Source organism: Phasianus colchicus, chromosome 1, assembly GCF_987193195.1.
Source record: "Phasianus colchicus chromosome 1, bPhaCol1.hap1.1, whole genome shotgun sequence".
Taxonomy (NCBI): domain Eukaryota; kingdom Metazoa; phylum Chordata; class Aves; order Galliformes; family Phasianidae; genus Phasianus; species Phasianus colchicus.
In genome coordinates, this window is record NC_143436.1 from 196,839,291 (window position 1) to 196,856,597 (window position 17,307).

The 17,307-nt window shown below is 48.0% G+C and overlaps 1 protein-coding gene across 2 annotated transcripts in view; it reads left to right on the forward strand.

Annotated features, from left to right (window-relative positions):
• FCHSD2 (FCH and double SH3 domains 2) overlaps positions 1–17,307 on the forward strand; it is a 126,762-nt gene that overhangs the window by 26,062 nt on the left and 83,393 nt on the right. For both annotated transcript variants that reach the window (XM_031606098.2, XM_031606100.2), the window contains exon 3: positions 2,383–2,428. In XM_031606098.2, coding sequence (XP_031461958.1) covers positions 2,383–2,428 — 46 coding nt within the window. The remainder of the gene's footprint in view (positions 1–2,382; positions 2,429–17,307) is intronic.

Consider the following 17,307-nt stretch of genomic DNA (forward strand, 5'->3'; position numbering starts at 1 on the left):
TGATGTGGGCCCTGCGGAGCTGTTTTCTCCTCTTTCCTTTGGTAGGGTAGCAGCTGGGGACTCTCAGGTCAAGGTGGGTCAGGACAGGTGCCTTTCTCATCCCTGCAGTTTTCAGATAATATGCACATTTTCAGGGGCTTTGCTTCGGTGTTTAAATTTGGAGAGCTTTTTATTTTTTCTCAGTAAAACGGCCATCAACAAAGAAATGCATCAACACTGACTGTCAGCACCAGGTGAGCAGAGCTTGGCTGCCAGGCAGCACATCAGGTTGGGCTGCTGTGGGTTAATGAAGTTTCATAGAATGACAGAATGGCCTGGGTTGCAAAGGAGCACAATGCTCATCCAGTTCCAACCCCCTGCTGTGTGCAGGTCACCAACCAGCAGACCAGGCTGCCCAGAGCCACATCCAGCCTGGCCTTGAATGCCTGCAGGGATGGGGCATCCACAGCCTCCTTGGGCAACCTGTTCCAGTGCCTCACCACCCTCTGGCTCAAAAACTTCCTCCTCATATCCAACCTAAACCTCCCCTGTCTCACTTTAAAGCCATTCCCCCTTGTCCTATCACCATCCACCCTCACAAACAGCTGTTCCCCCTCCTGTTTATCCGCTCCCTTCAAGTATTGAAGGCCACAATGAGGTCTCCCCACAGCCTTCTCTTCTCCAAACTGAACAATCCCAGTTCCCTCAACCTTTCCTCATAGGAGAGCTGCTCCAGCCCTCTGATCATCTTAGTAGTCTGTATCTTTCTGGTTATCATTAAAGGATTCCTGTAGAACCCCGAGGTTCCTTCCAGCTTTGTGTTTGGCTAATGGAGGGAAATGCAGCCACAGAGCAGCGGAAAGCAGCCGCTCCCAGGATGCAGATGGTGCTTATGGTGCTGTCGTGCACCCTAACACATTAAACACCAATTTAAGTGTGGTATAAATTGAATCACGTGCTGTCTTGTTGGAAATACAGAGCTAAATCTCACCCTGTTGTTAGCGGAGCTGCCTGTCCTTATGCTGGAGCTGCGGCCTTGTCACTTTCTGTTGGTTTTATGGGTAAATTTGATTTGCATGGTATTTAGTAACTCTATGCCAGGGGCCGTTGGATGCTTTTGTTTTTCTTCTCCCTGTAAGCCCTTTGATATAGGAGGTTTTAGGGGATATCTGACGCGTCCAGCTTGTCGCCATCATTGTCATGCAATTAGCTGAAGGGGAATTCTTGTACAGAGACAAACCTGGTGATGGAACGCACAGCTCTGAGCCCACATTTGGTGTAAACTCAGCATTGAGCTCTGATTATATGTTTCCAAATAAGATTAGCTGAGAATTAGAAAATAACAGCCTTTGGTGTACCGTCTTCCCAGGGCTGCATTTCAGGGTTAGCATGGGTAGTGCCTTTCAGTTCATAGCGGCTGTGGCTGAAGCTCAGTGCTTGGGAAGACAAGGAAGTTTGTTTTATGGGGCATTGTGCGTTCAGCTGTGCTCACAGAGCTGCATGGATGTTGGATTTGGGAACAGGAAAATCCGTTCACAGCCCTTTTTGTGTTAACCTTATTGTGGGATGTTCCTGAGCACTGTTTTTCTTAATGTGCCACCATTGTTCTTGCGTGACCGATTCAAATAGGAGATTTTCTTGTGCTGATGGCATAGCTTTAAGCTTGGTACAACCGGCTGTTGTCCTCCCTGATGGAGATGTGGCACTTCGGCAATAAGGGGGGTAGCTTGGAATCACAGAAGCTCCCTGGAGGTGTTCAAGGCCAGGTTGGATGGGGCCCTGGGCAGCCTGGGCTGCTCTGAAATGTGGAGGTTGGTGGCCCTGCCTGTGGTGGCGGGTTGGAGCTTCATGATCTTTGAGGTCCCTTCCAAGCCAAGCCATGCTGTGATTCTGTGAACCATTTGAGGGACCCTTTAAGACCATGTGCAGTGGGTAAATGAGGGCATTGCTGTGGAACAGTGAGGACTGCAGGAGGCTGTGGGATGTGTGGCCATGTCTGTGGGCCTGGCGCATTCAGCTGCTGGTGGAGAAACACCACGGACTGTTTTTTAAAGGAAGGTCTGGATGCACAAAGCCAAGTTCTGTTCTCTGCTACCAAATTCCTCCCTAGGCTGTAGCAGCAGCGGCTGATGAGTCTTTAATGAAGTAAATGCTATTTACACCAGTCGTCCTGGGAACTGCATTTATCCAATAAAGCCGGGAGATGGGAGCGCTGCATATGTGTGCACACACGTGCACGAGTTGCTAGGCTACTGATGCACAGTTGTCAAACAATTTTGCTTTTTTTGGTTGCTCCTCTCTCTATAAAGCCCGTCTAGCAGCAAACCCTTTGGAGTCAGTGGTTGAATTTATAGCACTGTTGCTGTTTGTATTCATATTCTTTTTCCCTTTTGTCTTTTTCAGAGCGTTCAGTCAGAAGAGAGCTGCGATCGAGAAGGAATATGCACAGGTAGGAAAGTTCACACTCAGCACATTGTTCTCTGGAGGTGATTTATTCCTTAGCAGACTTTCCATGTAGAATGGTGATGTTTTGTGCTTTATTGTGCATCCTTTCCTTGAGCTGTGTGGTAAGGCAGTACCTGCTGGCATTTGGAAGCAGGCAGCTGCCTTGGTTAGGTCCATTCATTCTTGTTTAGCCTGGTCCTTGTTTTGTTGTTTTTTTTTTTTTTATGGGTATTTTGGCTTGAGGAAATTCTTGGGCACTGAAGAAATTTTTCATGTATTTTTTTTCATACTGTTACGAAGTCAGGCAGCTCCTTCAGGCTTTCCCAGAAGTTTGTGCAAAACTTGAGCAAAAAGTAAAACCAGGTCATTCAGAGGGGAGGAAATATGTGCCGGCCTACCCATCCAAAATAAATGTACACTGACATTCTTGAGTCAGAGCAGTTTCCCATTCAGCTGCAGTAAAAACGACCAGATCTGACCTAATGCTTGGGATGGGGTGTGGAATGAATCCTCGTTTGTTTCTGAGGGAGGATTGATTGTTCACCCTCATTCTGAAATGAGAAAGCAGCTAAGGAGGGGCGGCTCCCTGCTTAAAGTACAGTGAGGGCTTAACTCCAAGTACTGCTGATTAAAAATGCTTTAATTTATTTTGAAGTAGATTAAAAGTAGAATAAAATGTGATGAGAAAACCTGTCTTTGCTGTATGCTGGGCGGTGTGCCTGGAGATGTGCCCTGTGCTGGTGCTGCTGGGGCAGTGATGGAGGTGAGGTGCCACAAGGATGCTCCCAAACCCTCCTGCATTACACATCCCCTTGGTGCCCAGCACTGCACCACGATGAGTGCACAGAGCACAGTTGTTTTCTGTGGGCCAGGCTGCACTGCCAGGTGTGGCAGAGGGTTTCTGTATGCTTTGTAAGTGCACTGTGAGCGTTCTGCTGCACCTGCACGTGGTCTCATAGCACTCAGTCTTCATTCTGTTTGGTTTATTGAACCTCATCTCAACACTCATAGGGCTGTTGGGAGGGTCTGCAGTTAGCCCTGCTCCACTCCTTTCGTTGCCTGTGACTTTACATTAGCATGCATTGATCATATTGGCAGTTGTGTTTAATTGGATTAAATACAGCAATTTTTCAATGACAGAATCAATATGTGCTTAATGAAACTGTGATTAAAAGCACGCATTCTCTGGTGGTTCTTGAAATGACACTGTGGAGAATGTAGCATCAATTCTTAACACATTTGTCCATTCCACAGCAGAAATGTGGTCTATATGCAGAGCTTTTTTTGTATTCGCTAAAGGGAAGTCTAGATAAGTTGGAAAAATAATTAGGTTCTCAGATTTGGAAAGGCTGGGTCGAAACAACTGAGGCTTTCAGATGCTTGCATTTAAAAACCAAAGAGCACAGTCCCGGCAGCACTTCCAGCAATACAGCTGCATCACTTGAGATTCATGGAATGGCTGCTGCTATGAATGGGGTCTTGTGGGATCGCTTCCTTGGCTTGCTGATAGGCGTACAGCACAAGAACAATGTTGGATGTTTCTGCCCGGGGCTGTCAAAGGAGTTCTGTTGTTGAGACGGTGACAGAATTTCACGTAGAGCCTTCTGGTGGGAGAAATGGTTCCTCAGCAGAAATGGCAAATCCTGTGTCTGCCCACTTTAACAGGGACAGGGAATTCTTCTCTTCACTCCTGCAGCGTGATTTCAGAACCATGGTACGGGTACCAGCTTTTGGGGCTGACAGTAGAGATAAGTCTCCCCCAGTGTTCCAAAACTGAATGCTTGCTGTTGGTGCTGTATCCCTGTTACATGGTGAGCAGCCTGAGCATACATGCTCAGTGACAGCAATGTAAATCATAGAATCGCAGAAAGGTCTGGGTTGCAAAGGAGCACAATGCTCACCCAGTTCCAACCCCCTGCTATGTGCAGGTCGCCAACCAGCAGACCAGGCTGCCCAGAGCCACATCCAGCCTGGCCTTGAATGTCTGCAGGGATGGGGCATCCACAGCCTCCTTGGGAAATCACCCTGTGCATTATTTTTCTGAGTTTTCAGTTTCACCATGCTTTATCTGCTGCTGTTCCTGAGCTCTCCAAGCTTTTTTTGACTCTCTGTCTGCCTGCTGTGGGTTCTGTAGTGGCTTTTCTAGGCTGTGCTGGATGTGGCTCTGTGCAGACTCATCTGGTGGTTGATGACCCTGCACATAGCAGGGGGTTGAAACTAGATGAGCATTGTGCTCCTCTTCAACCCAGGCCATTCTGGGACTCCATTCTATGATTCTGTAGGATCCATGGGAGGAGCAGCTGCCAGGTCAGCCCTGCTGCACAGCTCTGTGCCTTTCTGCATGTTGTAAATACGCACTCAGCTTTTCACTACTGTGTTATTTAATATATGCTTGAAGGCTTATAATAACATTCAGAATTGAGAGTTATGGAAAGGCTCTCATTTCCCATTAATAGTATTCCTCGTAATGGCATTTAAATTGCAGTAGTGCATTATTATTAGCTGTTCTCCATGATTAACAAGGTAGCTGAAGTCAGAGGCAAAGAATACTCCTGTGTTAGGTGGGAGCAGAGCTCAGTGAATGTGTGCTTCTGTTGCTACCTGATTAAAAAACAGCTTTCCTCTGACGTGTTAAATGAGTAAAATGGAGTTGTTGTGTCGCGTGTTTTGTTGGGGGGACCTAATTACATCTGTACTGTACTTTTGATAACTATTTGTTTAGCACTTCTGTCGGAGTCACTGTCACAGCCTGAGAGCACACGGGGTTCCTTCCTTGCCCTGCTTTGTTCTGGTCTAGCTCTGCTTGATGTTCAGGTTCAGAGGAGGCCCGCTAGGATAATCAGAGGGCTGGAGCAGCTCTCCTATGAGAAAAGGTAGAGGGAACTGGGCTTGTTTAGCTTGCAGAAGAGAAGGCTGCAGGGAGACCTCATTGTGGCCTTCCAGTGCTTGAAGGGAGCGGATAAACAGGAGGGGGAATGGCTGTTCATGAGGGTGTTCCTCTTTGTGCCTGTGACTGAAGTGGGAGTGCATCCTATGTGAAGAGCAATGGCAGTGACCAGGAGGAGAGACTTAAAATACCATGAGGTGAGTGCCAAAGGGTGAGCAGCCTTGGTGCAAGGGGAGCAGAGCGATGCAGGAGAGAGCAGAGATGGGGCAGCAGCTCTGTTAATGGCCTCTGGTGGCTCCTCCCCACCTGTAATGTCACACCAGCTGAGGAGAACTCTTCTTGCAAGAAGACACAGAAGATGTGGATACCAGATCTCTAGGAAGTGATGAAGATGTGTGATACTTCACTAGCAACCTGCATCTGTGTGTATGTGTATATACATATATGTATATAAGCTACAGTCTCAAAATAGCTGCTTGATTCTTCTCCTTTCCTTCTTCCCTTTTCCATTGCAAAAGGCAGAAGCTGGCTCTAAGGCTGTTATTGAAAGGGATGCTCTGCTGCAGTCACCGTGATGCAGTGGCCTTTCCTAAAATTTTTCAGTGAATTAACATTCTAAGAATTAACCTCCTCCACCCCCCTTTGTTCTTACTAATTTCCAGTGTGACTGATTATTTTTTGTCTTATCACGTAGCCCAATGCTGTGCAGCAATAACTGGTTTACCTTTGTTATGTGAGGACTGGAAAGGCGATGGTCTTTTTGATAAAATAGAAAGTAAATCCCTGCTCTTTAGAACTGCCTTTAAACAGAAGTCTTTGGTGATTAATGCAACTGTTGCTTCAGGTGTAGGATTCCAGTAATTAGTCTTCACTGCCATGCAAGAGGCTTGGAGCTTTATAGTGGATGATAGGCATTTATGGCTAAAGTACCTGTGCTGGTGTATCAGAAAGGGGTGAGATGTGCAGCGGTTTTCTTTCTTGAACAGGAATCCTAGAATGGCCTGGGTTGCAAAGGAGCACAATGCTCATCCAGTTCCAACCCCCTGCTGTGTGCAGGTCGCCAACCAGCAGCCCAGGCTGCCCAGAGCCACATCCAGCCTGGCTTTGAATGCCTGCAGGGATGGGGCATCCACAGCCTCCTTGGGCAACCTGTTCCAGTGCATCACCACCCTCTGGCTGAAAGACTTCCTCCTCATATCCAACCTAAACCTCCCCTGTCTCACTTTAAAGCCATTCCCCCTTGTCCTATCACTCTCCACCCTCACAAACAGTCATTCTCCCTCCTGTTTATACACTCCTGCTCTCTCTCCCACTGTGCTGTTCTGCTACAAGTGGAGCAAGTTGATTTTCAGGAAATATAAGGCACCAGTTGAATGCTTCTCTATTGATAATGAATAGCATCCTTGCAGTAGAAGCAGTAAGAGCAGGATGCAGACACTACGAGGGATGCCTGGGGAGGTGCTGGGGATTTATAATGCAGCTGTTGTAGTAGAGAACACAAGTTACTGGAAAGGATCAGAAGTCTTTGTGGCAGAACGAGCACAGCTTGGTGAGCAAACCTTGTGACATCTGGAACAGAAGGATCCTTGGGGTGAAAGCAGACCTTCCCTTTGACTCAGCAGCCATTCAGCCACTGGAATGTCAGCAAAATAAACTCAAGGTGCCCGCTCGGGAACCTTCCAAGCATCTTTCTATGAGCTCATTACATGCAGCATTGGACAGTGCTGGTTTTTTTTTCTGCCAAGAGGGTACAGAAGGTTACTGTGGCCATAGGGAGAGCAGGAAGAGGTTGTGGGCTTTGAGGGTGGGTCAGTGTCTGGGGACGGGCACACAGCAGTGTGGATTCATAGAATCATATCACAGAATCATAGAATGGCCTGGGTTGCAAAGGACCACAATGATCATCTAGTTTCAAACCCCCTGCTGTGTGCAGGGTCACCAACCAGCAGAGCAGGCTGCCCAGAGCCACATCCAGCCTGGCCTTGAATTGTCTGGTTGATGGCTTGAGTTGGTGACTGGTGAACTTATGGATGTCCTCAAGGATGAGAATACCCTTTGGGATGGTGTTAGATGTATTCCTGTCAGGCATCTCTCACTAGAACATCTGTACTAATTAAGGCTAATTAAGACTTGGCTTATTTGTATGAAGTGGTGGTTGAGCAAGAGGGTGGATGATATGCATTTCTTCACAGTGTGAAGAACACTCATGGAGTTGGCCATTGAAGGTGGATGTGATGGGAAAGACACTGCTGAGACTTGGTTGTACTTTATCTCATAGGGATCAGCTGATAGCTGGCACGCATATGGAAACCAGCATTTCTCAACCTTATCTTTGGAAGGCATTTGGCTGCCATTCTGCTGGTCTCTGCACAGCAACTTCAGCCTGTAGTAAACGAGCAGACAATACAGAGTTTGCTGGGCAGTGAACTGCGCTGCAGCTGCGTCTTGCTGCAGGTGTTCTGTCATTCCTGTTCATTTGAAGGCAGATGGGAAGTTTTAAAAATGGTTTTGAAGGTCTTTTTTCCCGAGTTTTCTCCGTGTAATCCTCCATTTGAGATTTCCAACATGGTTACTGCTGTAGCTCTCTTAAGGAGACAGCATGCTGCTGCGTGATCCCAGAGGCTGGAGGTGGTCCCTGTGCATTACAGCAGTATATCTATAGTTTGGGATACCTTAGTTTTGCATTTTGTTTGCCTTCAAGTAGCGTTACACAGCAATTTAATGACTTGAGGTCCTTTTACCAAATAGAAAACCCACATTTTTGCCCCTTATCTGTAATGAATGGTGTCCCAAGCCACCACTGCAGCCCCCCTGTCCCTGCAAAGCCTTGCTCCAACTTCAGCTATCCTCCACTATGCCTCGTGTGTGCAGTGCTTTGGCTCAGCAGAGCTCATTTCTTCCTGTACAGAGCTAACAGCTGCTGCAATCTCATAATCCCAAATCTGAGCTGAATGCTCTGCCAAGCTGTAGGAACTCCTGTAGGAGTGTCCATTCCGTAGTGTCAGCAGACCACAGAAGCTGTGTGTGACTTCGTGCTGGGTGTCACTTCCCAAAGCCCTCTTGGCACAGCTAGTTTGAGGATGGGGAAAGTTTATCATAGAATCACAGAAAGGCCCAGGTTGGAAGGGACCTCAAGGATCATGAAGCTCCAACCCCCCCCACCACAGGCAGGGCCACCAACCTCCCCATTTCATAGCAGTCCAGGCTGCCCAGGGCCCCATCCAGCCTGGCCTTGAACAACCCCTCCAGGGATGGACGGGGCATCCACAGCCTCTCTGGGCAGCCTGTTGTAGAGTCAGAGAATTGTTAAGGTTGGAAAAGGCCTCTTAAAAAAAAGTTCATCAGATCCAACCCCAGCCCACCCCACCATGCCCACGTGCCTCAGTGTTACATCCTCACAACTCTGGGACATCCAGTCTGGCAGTTTGGTTTGTAAATGTGCATTGGGAGGTAAGGGATCCTGAGAGAGTTGGTCAGTGCTTAAACATCACTTCTTCCAATCTTAAGATCAGTGCATCCCTAAAATCATGAAATCAGGAGAAGGTGACAGGAGACCCTCATGGATGAACTAGGAGCTCATAGATAAGTCTGAAGGCAAAAAAAAAGTCCTTATGATGTGGAACAAGGGCCTGTCCATGTGGTAAGAATGCAGGGGCGTTGTCAGTGCCTGCATGGATGCTGCAAGAAGAAAGGCTGAAGCACATCTGGAATTAAATCTGAGGAGGCAAGTCAAGGACAGCAAGAAAGGTTTCTTTAAGTGTGTCAGTAGCTGAAGGAGGACTGGGGGAAATGTGGGTCTGCTGCAGGATGAGGTGATTTCCCTCCTAACAGGACACTGAGGATGGGTTTACTGAATGTCTTTGCTTTTTTCTTTACTTCTAAGGCTGCCTCTTGGGAATCCCAGACTCTGGAGGTAAGAGAGAGATTCTGGGGAAAGGAAGATCACCACCAAGGGGGTTCTGGTGGCCAACAGCAGGGGACCATGAACCAGCAGTGTGCTCTGATGGCCAAGGAGGCCAGTTGTGTGCTGGGGTGCATTGCCATGTTGTTGCACACGTTGTCCATGTGTGTCCATCTAGGTGAGGGAGGGGATCCTCCAGTCATCCCCTCTGCTGTACCCTGGGGAGGACACATCTGGAGTGCTGCACCCAGTGCTGGACTCTCCAGTTCAAAGAAGACAGAGATCTCCCAGGAGACCAGCGGAGAGCCATGAGGATGGTGAGCACGTGGCCAGAGAGGTGGTGGAGTCTCTTCTATGGAGATATTCAAGGCCCATCTGTACACCCACCTGTGTGAACTGTTGTAGAGAGCTGCTTTAGCAGGGGTTGAACTCAATAGAGGTCTCTTCCAACCCCTCTAGTTCAGTGATGCTGAGTGCTTCTTTGGCGACATCTATCTGCTCCATGAGTATATGGGTTTGGTACTATGGTTAGGCTTGATGATCCTTGAGGTCCCTTCCAACCTGAGTAATTCTATGATTCTATATGTACACATATATATACACATTAAAACAGCTGACCAGTTTTCTGGGAAAGAAAGTTGAGAAAGAGCCGCACGGAAGGCATTTCACAATTCCTCAGCACTTCCTGTGCTCGTCCAGTGACTCACGGTGCTCTGTGTGAGTGTTTGTCCTCATGGTTATTTATTGCCTTGCTGATTTTTGCCCTCGAGGTGGTGAAAGCCCAGGATAATGGAGGGCTTTGAGCAGCTCTGCTGAGTGCAGCTTAGACCAGTGATTTTCTTATGACAGCTGTCAAGTCGTAGTTACGGAGTAGTGCCAAGCATTTTTTTTTAATTCAAATTCCATTGGTTTCTAAGACAAATGCTTCATGAAAATGTGTTGTCTCCCTCATTAATGCTTAATGGATTGGCAGTCTTCACTGCTGAGCCAAGACTGTAACACAGCAAGTGAATCAAGTGGGAAAAATGATGGGAAACATTCAGGAGTGGCTTTAATAAAAGTATTTATTCCTGCAAGCAGCAGAATCCAGTTGGTCCAAATGTTTTAAGTATTTTTTTTTTTCTTAGATGAGAGCATCTCATTATACATTTGTCTTGTCTTTTGGTTAATTGATTTTCCAGCATAAACATATTCAGGAGGACAGGCTGAGGGAGCTGGGCTTGTTCAGCCTGGAGAGGAGAAGGCTGTGGGGTGAATCATTGCAGCCTTCAGGCCCTAAAGGGAGCCTACAAACAGGAGGGGAGTCAGCTCTTGGAAAGAGGAGATAACAGCAGGACAAGGGGAAATGGTTTGAAGTTGAGGGAGGGCAGATTTCAGTTGGATGTGAGGGGGAAGTTGTTTGCTGTGAGAGTGGTGAGGTGCTGGAACAGCTGCCCAGAGAGGCTGTGGATGCCCCGTCCATCCCTGGAGGTGTTCAAGGCCAGGTTGGATGGGGCCCTGGGCAGCCTGGGCTGCTCTGAAATGTGGAGGTTGGTGTCCCTGCGTGTGGTGGGGGGTTGGAGCTTCATGATCCTTGAGGTCCCTTCCAACCCAAGCCATTCCGGGATTCTTTGAACTGTGTGGATTTGTTGGAAGTCAGAGTTTGGCAGAACCTGCTTTTTCAGGATGGGATGCTGAGCAGCTCATGGCACTGCCTGCAATGAAGCTCCTCATGCATATGGATGGGGCTGGAGCTGCACAAAGCCCAGCAGAACCTGCTGCCTCCAGGAGAACACATGCTTGGTTCCACCTTTGTATTATATTCCCTTGCAGCCATTCAGAACAACAGAATATCAACAAGAAGTTCAAGAAGATGAAGTGTAAGACCCAGTTGCTATTCATGCCATTCTTTCCAACAAAGCATGGAGAATCAGTGGCCCTGAATGCTACAAAGAAGTGATCTGCTCCATTTCATAAACGGTTAAGAACACCATTGTGAATTTTAGAGTAACTTGTCGAGACAAGTTTGACAAATCAGGTGTTATAATGGGATTATTGATACCATTCTGCACTTGTCACAGCCCGACCTCTTAGTGTACGTTTCCCTTTTTACTGCCAAACAAGGAGCTCTATAGAACCCTGGATATTAAACGTGCGTTTAACATTTAATAAAATATCCTTGGCATGGGACAAAGGCTGCGGGTCCACGTGGGACAGCCCAGCCAATATTATGGGTGACCTTCTCTTTTTGTGGAGATTTCTTGCCCACTCATTCACAGAGTTTTTCTTCTCTGAGAAACACATGTTGGTGCTTAAAGGAGGGAGAAAAGTCAGGTATCCAATCTGGGCTTTGTGGCTGCTCTGTTGGATGAACATTTAAACTGCGTTATACAGAAACATTCATCTGCTTCAAAATGATTTTACAAGGCAGCCATTTAAAATGCTGAGCTATCTACCAAAGGTTTTTATGGAATTCTTCAAGTTAAACTAATATTTCCCCAGGAACAGAGGTGGATTGTCAGCTTCTATTTTCAGTGAAAACATCTAGCTCCTTATAAAGGGATTGCTAAGCTTAGAGTTAGGCCATTTCTACAAAGGAAGCCCTTCATGGAGCAGCTCCTTGTTTTTGCTGCACCCATGCGAGCAGATTTCTCCCAGCCTGCTTTTAGCTGTTGTTTTTCTTTCCAATTACTGCACTCGCAGCCTCCCGCTGCCTGGAATTCTGGTGCCTGGAAGTGCTTTACTTCCAGCTGAAGACCTGCATTCTTCACACTGGGGAGTTTTGCTGTGCCTTTGCGCTGCAGTGTGGTGTTGGGTCTGTGCAGCTGTCTGCGTGCTGCCTCTGCATCTCTGTTCTCTGCACCAGGGCTTGCTTTTTTTTTTCCAACAGCTACATTTCAGGTTTTTTTCTAATTCCGCAGGAAGCACAGTTGTTTTTTATTTTTATTTTTTAACACATGCAACCCAAGCAGTTGCCCTTCCTCATGTCTGCAGCAGTGTAACAGGGGGGGGCTGCTCCGAGCTTTAAGGACCAGCACAGAGAGCTTTAAGAACCTCGCAAGCAGTGGCAGTACCAGCCCTACAGCATGCGTGGCTCAGCCTGCACTGCTTGGGCCTTCCCTATTGGAAGGAGCCCTCATCCCTTGTTGTGTTTCTTTTCTGGCTTGGAAATGGCTTGGGAGAAGGGCATGGGTTATAGAAGGAATGATAGAACGGCCTATGTTGCAAAGGAGCACAATGCTCATCCAGTTCCAACCCCCTGCTGTGTGCAGGTCACCAACCAGCAGACCAGGCTGCCCAGAGCCACATCCAGCCTGGCCTTGAATGCCTGCAGGGATGGGGCATCCACAGCCTCCTTGGGCAACCTGTTCCACTGCCTCACCACCCTCTGGCTGAAAAACTTCCTCTCATATCCAACCTGAACCTCCCCTGTCTCACTTTAAAAACATTCCCCCTTGTCCTATCGCTGTCCACCCTCATAAACAGTCATTCCCCCTCCTGTCAAATATTGGAAGGCCACAATGAGGTCTCCCTGCAGCCTTCTCTTCTCCAAGCTAAACAATCCCAGCTCGCTCAACCTTTCCTCATAGGAGAGCTGCTCCAGCCCTCTGATCATCACATACTTCTGCAGTAGTTTGGGACGTGAAAAATTGCCATTTATGCCAGGCACAGAGCCTGCACTCTGGTCCTGTTTTGTATTCCTAGGGCAGGTAAATAGGAGAGGGTGTTCCAACCCTGCTCCAGTGGCTGTTTGTTTCGTCCTAGTTCTGATGCCCATGCTTCCTTGCTTGGGAACCAGTTCCTCATCTCAAAGGCCCCCTGGCCCTGCCTTCCTTCCAGCACTTTGTTCTCTGCCCTTGTTGGCTTTTGAGCTGCTGTCACTTTCTCAGGACTGCAAAATTCATCCTAGCTCACAAACCATTGCTGCAGGTTCCTCGGCAAAAATCTATGAGCTGTCAGTACACCTGTGAACATGTTGGATGTTGGTTTTTCTTATCCCCAGAGCTTCTAGGTAAAGAGCTGAATATTTGGTGTTGGAGCATCGCTGACCACCCAGCACGTTTATGGGTGCCCTGTCCCTGAAGGTTCCCAAGGCTGTCTTGGTCCATCGCTGCTTGGCAGCTCTGGATGAGCTGTGAGGGTCCTTCCAGCCCAGGCCTTTCCAGGATTCTGCCCTTTCTCCAGCTTTTAGCACACCACAAGCAAAGCAAAAGCCATTTGTCTTTAATTCTTTCGTAGTTTCTTTTATGTGCTTTTTCTCTTAGCCCTGTGTTTGTTCTGAAACCACCAATTTCAATAAAAGCTTAACACTGCTTCTTTACCTAATGAGGACGTTCACCACCACTGGAAGGCTATTCAGGGAAAGGCAGCAATCCCTGGACCAACTGCCTGTGCATGCTGCTCCAGAGAGCATCCTTAGAATGAAAATGTTTCTTTAAAAGCAGAATCCGTGCAGAAATAAAGGTACGTGGAACTGCACTTTGTTTTATCCATACGTTCACTCAGTTAATTCAGTGGATTTGCTTTCCTGAGATCCAGTAACTGCAGGGTTTGTGGTTAGATAGACTGAGGGACTTCATAGGAGCTGTTCTCCTTTCTTCTGTGGGACTCAGTGTCACATTCTGCACAGTAACAGGAGGGCATTGGGGCTGTATTGAACTTTTATGGCTCCGTGTATTTGAGGCAGCAGAGCTCCTGAGTCTTTTTGTAGCTCTCAGATCGTGCTGGCTTCACTTTCCTAAGGATGTTGTCTCTGTTGGTAAGCAAAACAAAAGCAAATCAAAAACCCACGTGCTTAAGGCAGTGTGCAGCAGTTGAAGTGCTGTAACTTGTGTGTGTGCTGTCACAATATTTGAATACATTTCAGCAGGACTGACTTTGCATCCTTCCTGCTCCGGAGCTGCCCCTGACCCAGCGATCCCCACTTTCTGCCTGACGCTCAGCGGTTTGTTGGACGGATGCAGGGCAAACCAGGCAGGTTTTCTTGGCTGCTGCAGCTGTTTGTCTTAGACCAAGGGTTGCTTTAAAAGGCACAGTAAAGGTGTTCTTCACTATTTTTAAAAACTGTGCTCCCTTCTTCCCTTCTGCAGCCCTGGAAGTTGCGCTTTCAGACCCGTACAAACCAGAATGTGTTGACAGCTTAAAAAAAAACACAACACGCACACACGAAAAAACAGAGAGAGAATGTTTAAGTCAAATCTACCGTAAATGATTATTCAGTATGAGCCCCTGCATATACAGTGGTTGGCTTGTTCGGTTTTGCAGAGATAAAAGGCCTTTTATCAGCCAGCCCTGCCTGCCCTCCCAAGAAAGAGGAGGGAGAAAGGAAATCTGAGGCTGCTCGGGCCACTGCGGGCCAGGAGTCCAAATGGCAGCTGCAGAGCAATAAAGGATGTGCTGCTGAGCTGGCAAACGTGTGCTGCAGGCAGAGGGGTCTGCATGTAGGATCGAGGAGTGAGCTGTGTGCTCAGCTCCCTGCTTGGGTAAATGTAGGAATGAATGGCGTGGGTCTTACAGAGGTGCATAGCCTGTGTAAGGGATGAGACTCCTCCGTGGGTGTAGGAATCACGGAATCACAGAATGGCCCAGGTTGGAAGGGACCTCAGGGATAATGAAGCTCCAACCCCCCCACCACAGGCAGGGCCACCAACCTCCACATTTCACAGCAGCCCAGGCTGCCCAGGGCCCCATCCAACCTGGCCTTGAACACCTCCAGGGATGGACGGGGCATCCACAGCCTCTCTGGGCAGCTGTTCCAGCACCTCACCACTCTCTGAGTAAAGAAAGGTAGGAAACACCATTGCAAAGCACCGTGCATGAGCAGTTCTGGATTTCCATCCACCATACCTGTGTTTGGAATGCCATGTGTTGTGTTGGTGGCTGGGCTGGCAGCGTCACTGCCGTGAAGCAAAACAGCCCAAGTGTTGCTGGCAGTGCTCACGGGAATGTTAATGTCTGGATTGTTGCCTAGGTGGGGTTTACAACCAAATTGTGGAGCTTTGGGCTGGCAGACAAAGTGTTGCTTGTGTTAGTTATGTATATATACACACACGGAGGGATGGGAAGTGATGGAGGGATGGCTAGGGAGGGAAGAAGGGATGGGTAGGGATGGAGAGGGATGGATGGGTAGGCTTGGATGGATGGATAAGGATGGGGATGAAGGGGGGGATGGATGGATGGGATGGATGGGTAGGGATGGATGGATGGATAGGGTTGGATGGATGGGTAGGAGTGGATGAATGGATAGGGATGGGAATGGATGGGTAGGGATGAATAGGTAGGGATGGGTGAATGGATAGGCTTGGATGGGTGGGTAGGGACGAATGATTGGATGGATAGGGATGGATGGATGGATGGATAGGGATGGATGGGTAGAGATGGATGGATGGATAGGCTTGGATGGATGGATAGGGATGGATGGGTAGGGATGCATGAAGGGCTGGATAGTGATTGAGGGCTACGTAGGGACTGAGGTCAGGATGCGTAGGGATGCACTTTCAGTACAGTACTAAACTGAAGCCAAAATGGGAAAGAAGTAGGAGTTATGACATCCATACTGATTATGTAAAGTTCATGTATGCAAGTAGGCCTCCTAATTGCAAGTATGAAATAGTGAAAGCATGCCGTGGTTTGGTCTCTTGCAACTTCATTGAAAAAGAGCTTGGTTACTAGATCTAAAAGTGTTGCAACTTCACTTTGTGCAGTAGTATTTCTGGTTTTGTACCCTGTTGGTTGAGCAGTGTTGGATTGCATGCTGCACTTAGTCTGTGTTACAAGGTTTGTATCAGGAGATGGAAAAAAAGGCTCAGCACAGCTTTTCTTAGTTCTGACTGCACACAAATGTGACTCAAAGCTTTTTTGTTGTTGTTTGACCTTCAGAAACCATGAAGAGACAACTTGAAAATAAAAAATAGGGCAGGTCACATGTTTTTGAGATGTGAAATTGGTGAGCTGTAAGCCTTCCTGGATCTGCTTCAGGTCAGGATGCCACCTACGTCTGTTTGCTTTTCAGTTCTCTATCCAGTTGGACTAACAGGAGGTTTGCATTTTTCCTGTTGTAGAATCAAGTGGTTTGGGTTGGAAGGGACCTTGAAGCCCATCTGAGGTTCCCAACACAGGAAGGACAGGGAGCTGTTGGAGAGGGTCCAGAGGAGGGCTGTGAGGATGATCAGGAGCACCTCCCGGGGGTGGATTTTTTTCAGTTTCTGATAGATATTGATGTTTTTCATAATCCTATTCGCTCTGACCCCAAGATCCTAACCCTGCACAGAACTCATCCACTTAGCATTTATGTAGGAGATGAGGGCAACCTTTTTTTCTTTGATTGCCTCTGTTCACATTTATCTATATTGAATTCCATCTCCATTTTGTGCTTGTGACTCATTAAAATCCATTCCACTTGACATAGAGCTATTGGAGGGGGTCCAGAGGAAGCCACGAAGGTGCCCATCCTTCCCCCAAATCCCACTCCACACATCTGTATCCTGTTGCCACTTCTAATGGGTTGGGATTGGGATCAGGGTTGGGGTTGGGTTAGGGTTGGATTTGGGTTGGGTTTAGGGTTGGGTTTGGGGTTAGGGTTGGGTTTGGGGTTAGGATTGGGGTTGGGGTTAGGGATGGGTTAGATTGGGATTGGGATTGGGATTGGGGTTGGGGTTAGGGTTAGGGTTAGGGTTTGGGTTGGGGTTGGGGTTCGGGTTGGGGTTAGGGTTAGGGTTGGGATTGGGTTGGGTTTGGGGTTGGGATTAGGGTTGAGGCTGGAGTTGGGGTTGGGACTGGGATTGGGGTTAGGGTTAGTGTTTGGTTTGGGTTTGGGGTTGGGATTAGGGTTGGGATTGGGATTGGAGTAGGAGTTGGGGTTGGGGCTGTGGTTGAGGATAGGGTTTGGGTTGGGCTTGGGGTTGGGATTGGTGTTAGGGGTTGGGATTGGGTTAGATTTAGGGTTAGGGTTGGAGTTGGGGCTGGGGTTGAGGTTAGGATTTGAGTTGGGGTTGGGTTAGGGTTGGAGTTGGGGTTGAGATTGGGATTGGGGTTGGGGTTGAGATTGGGATTGCGGTTGGGGTTGGTGTTTGGGTTAGGGCTAGGGTCTTTTCTGTGTGTGTCAGGCAGTAAGAAA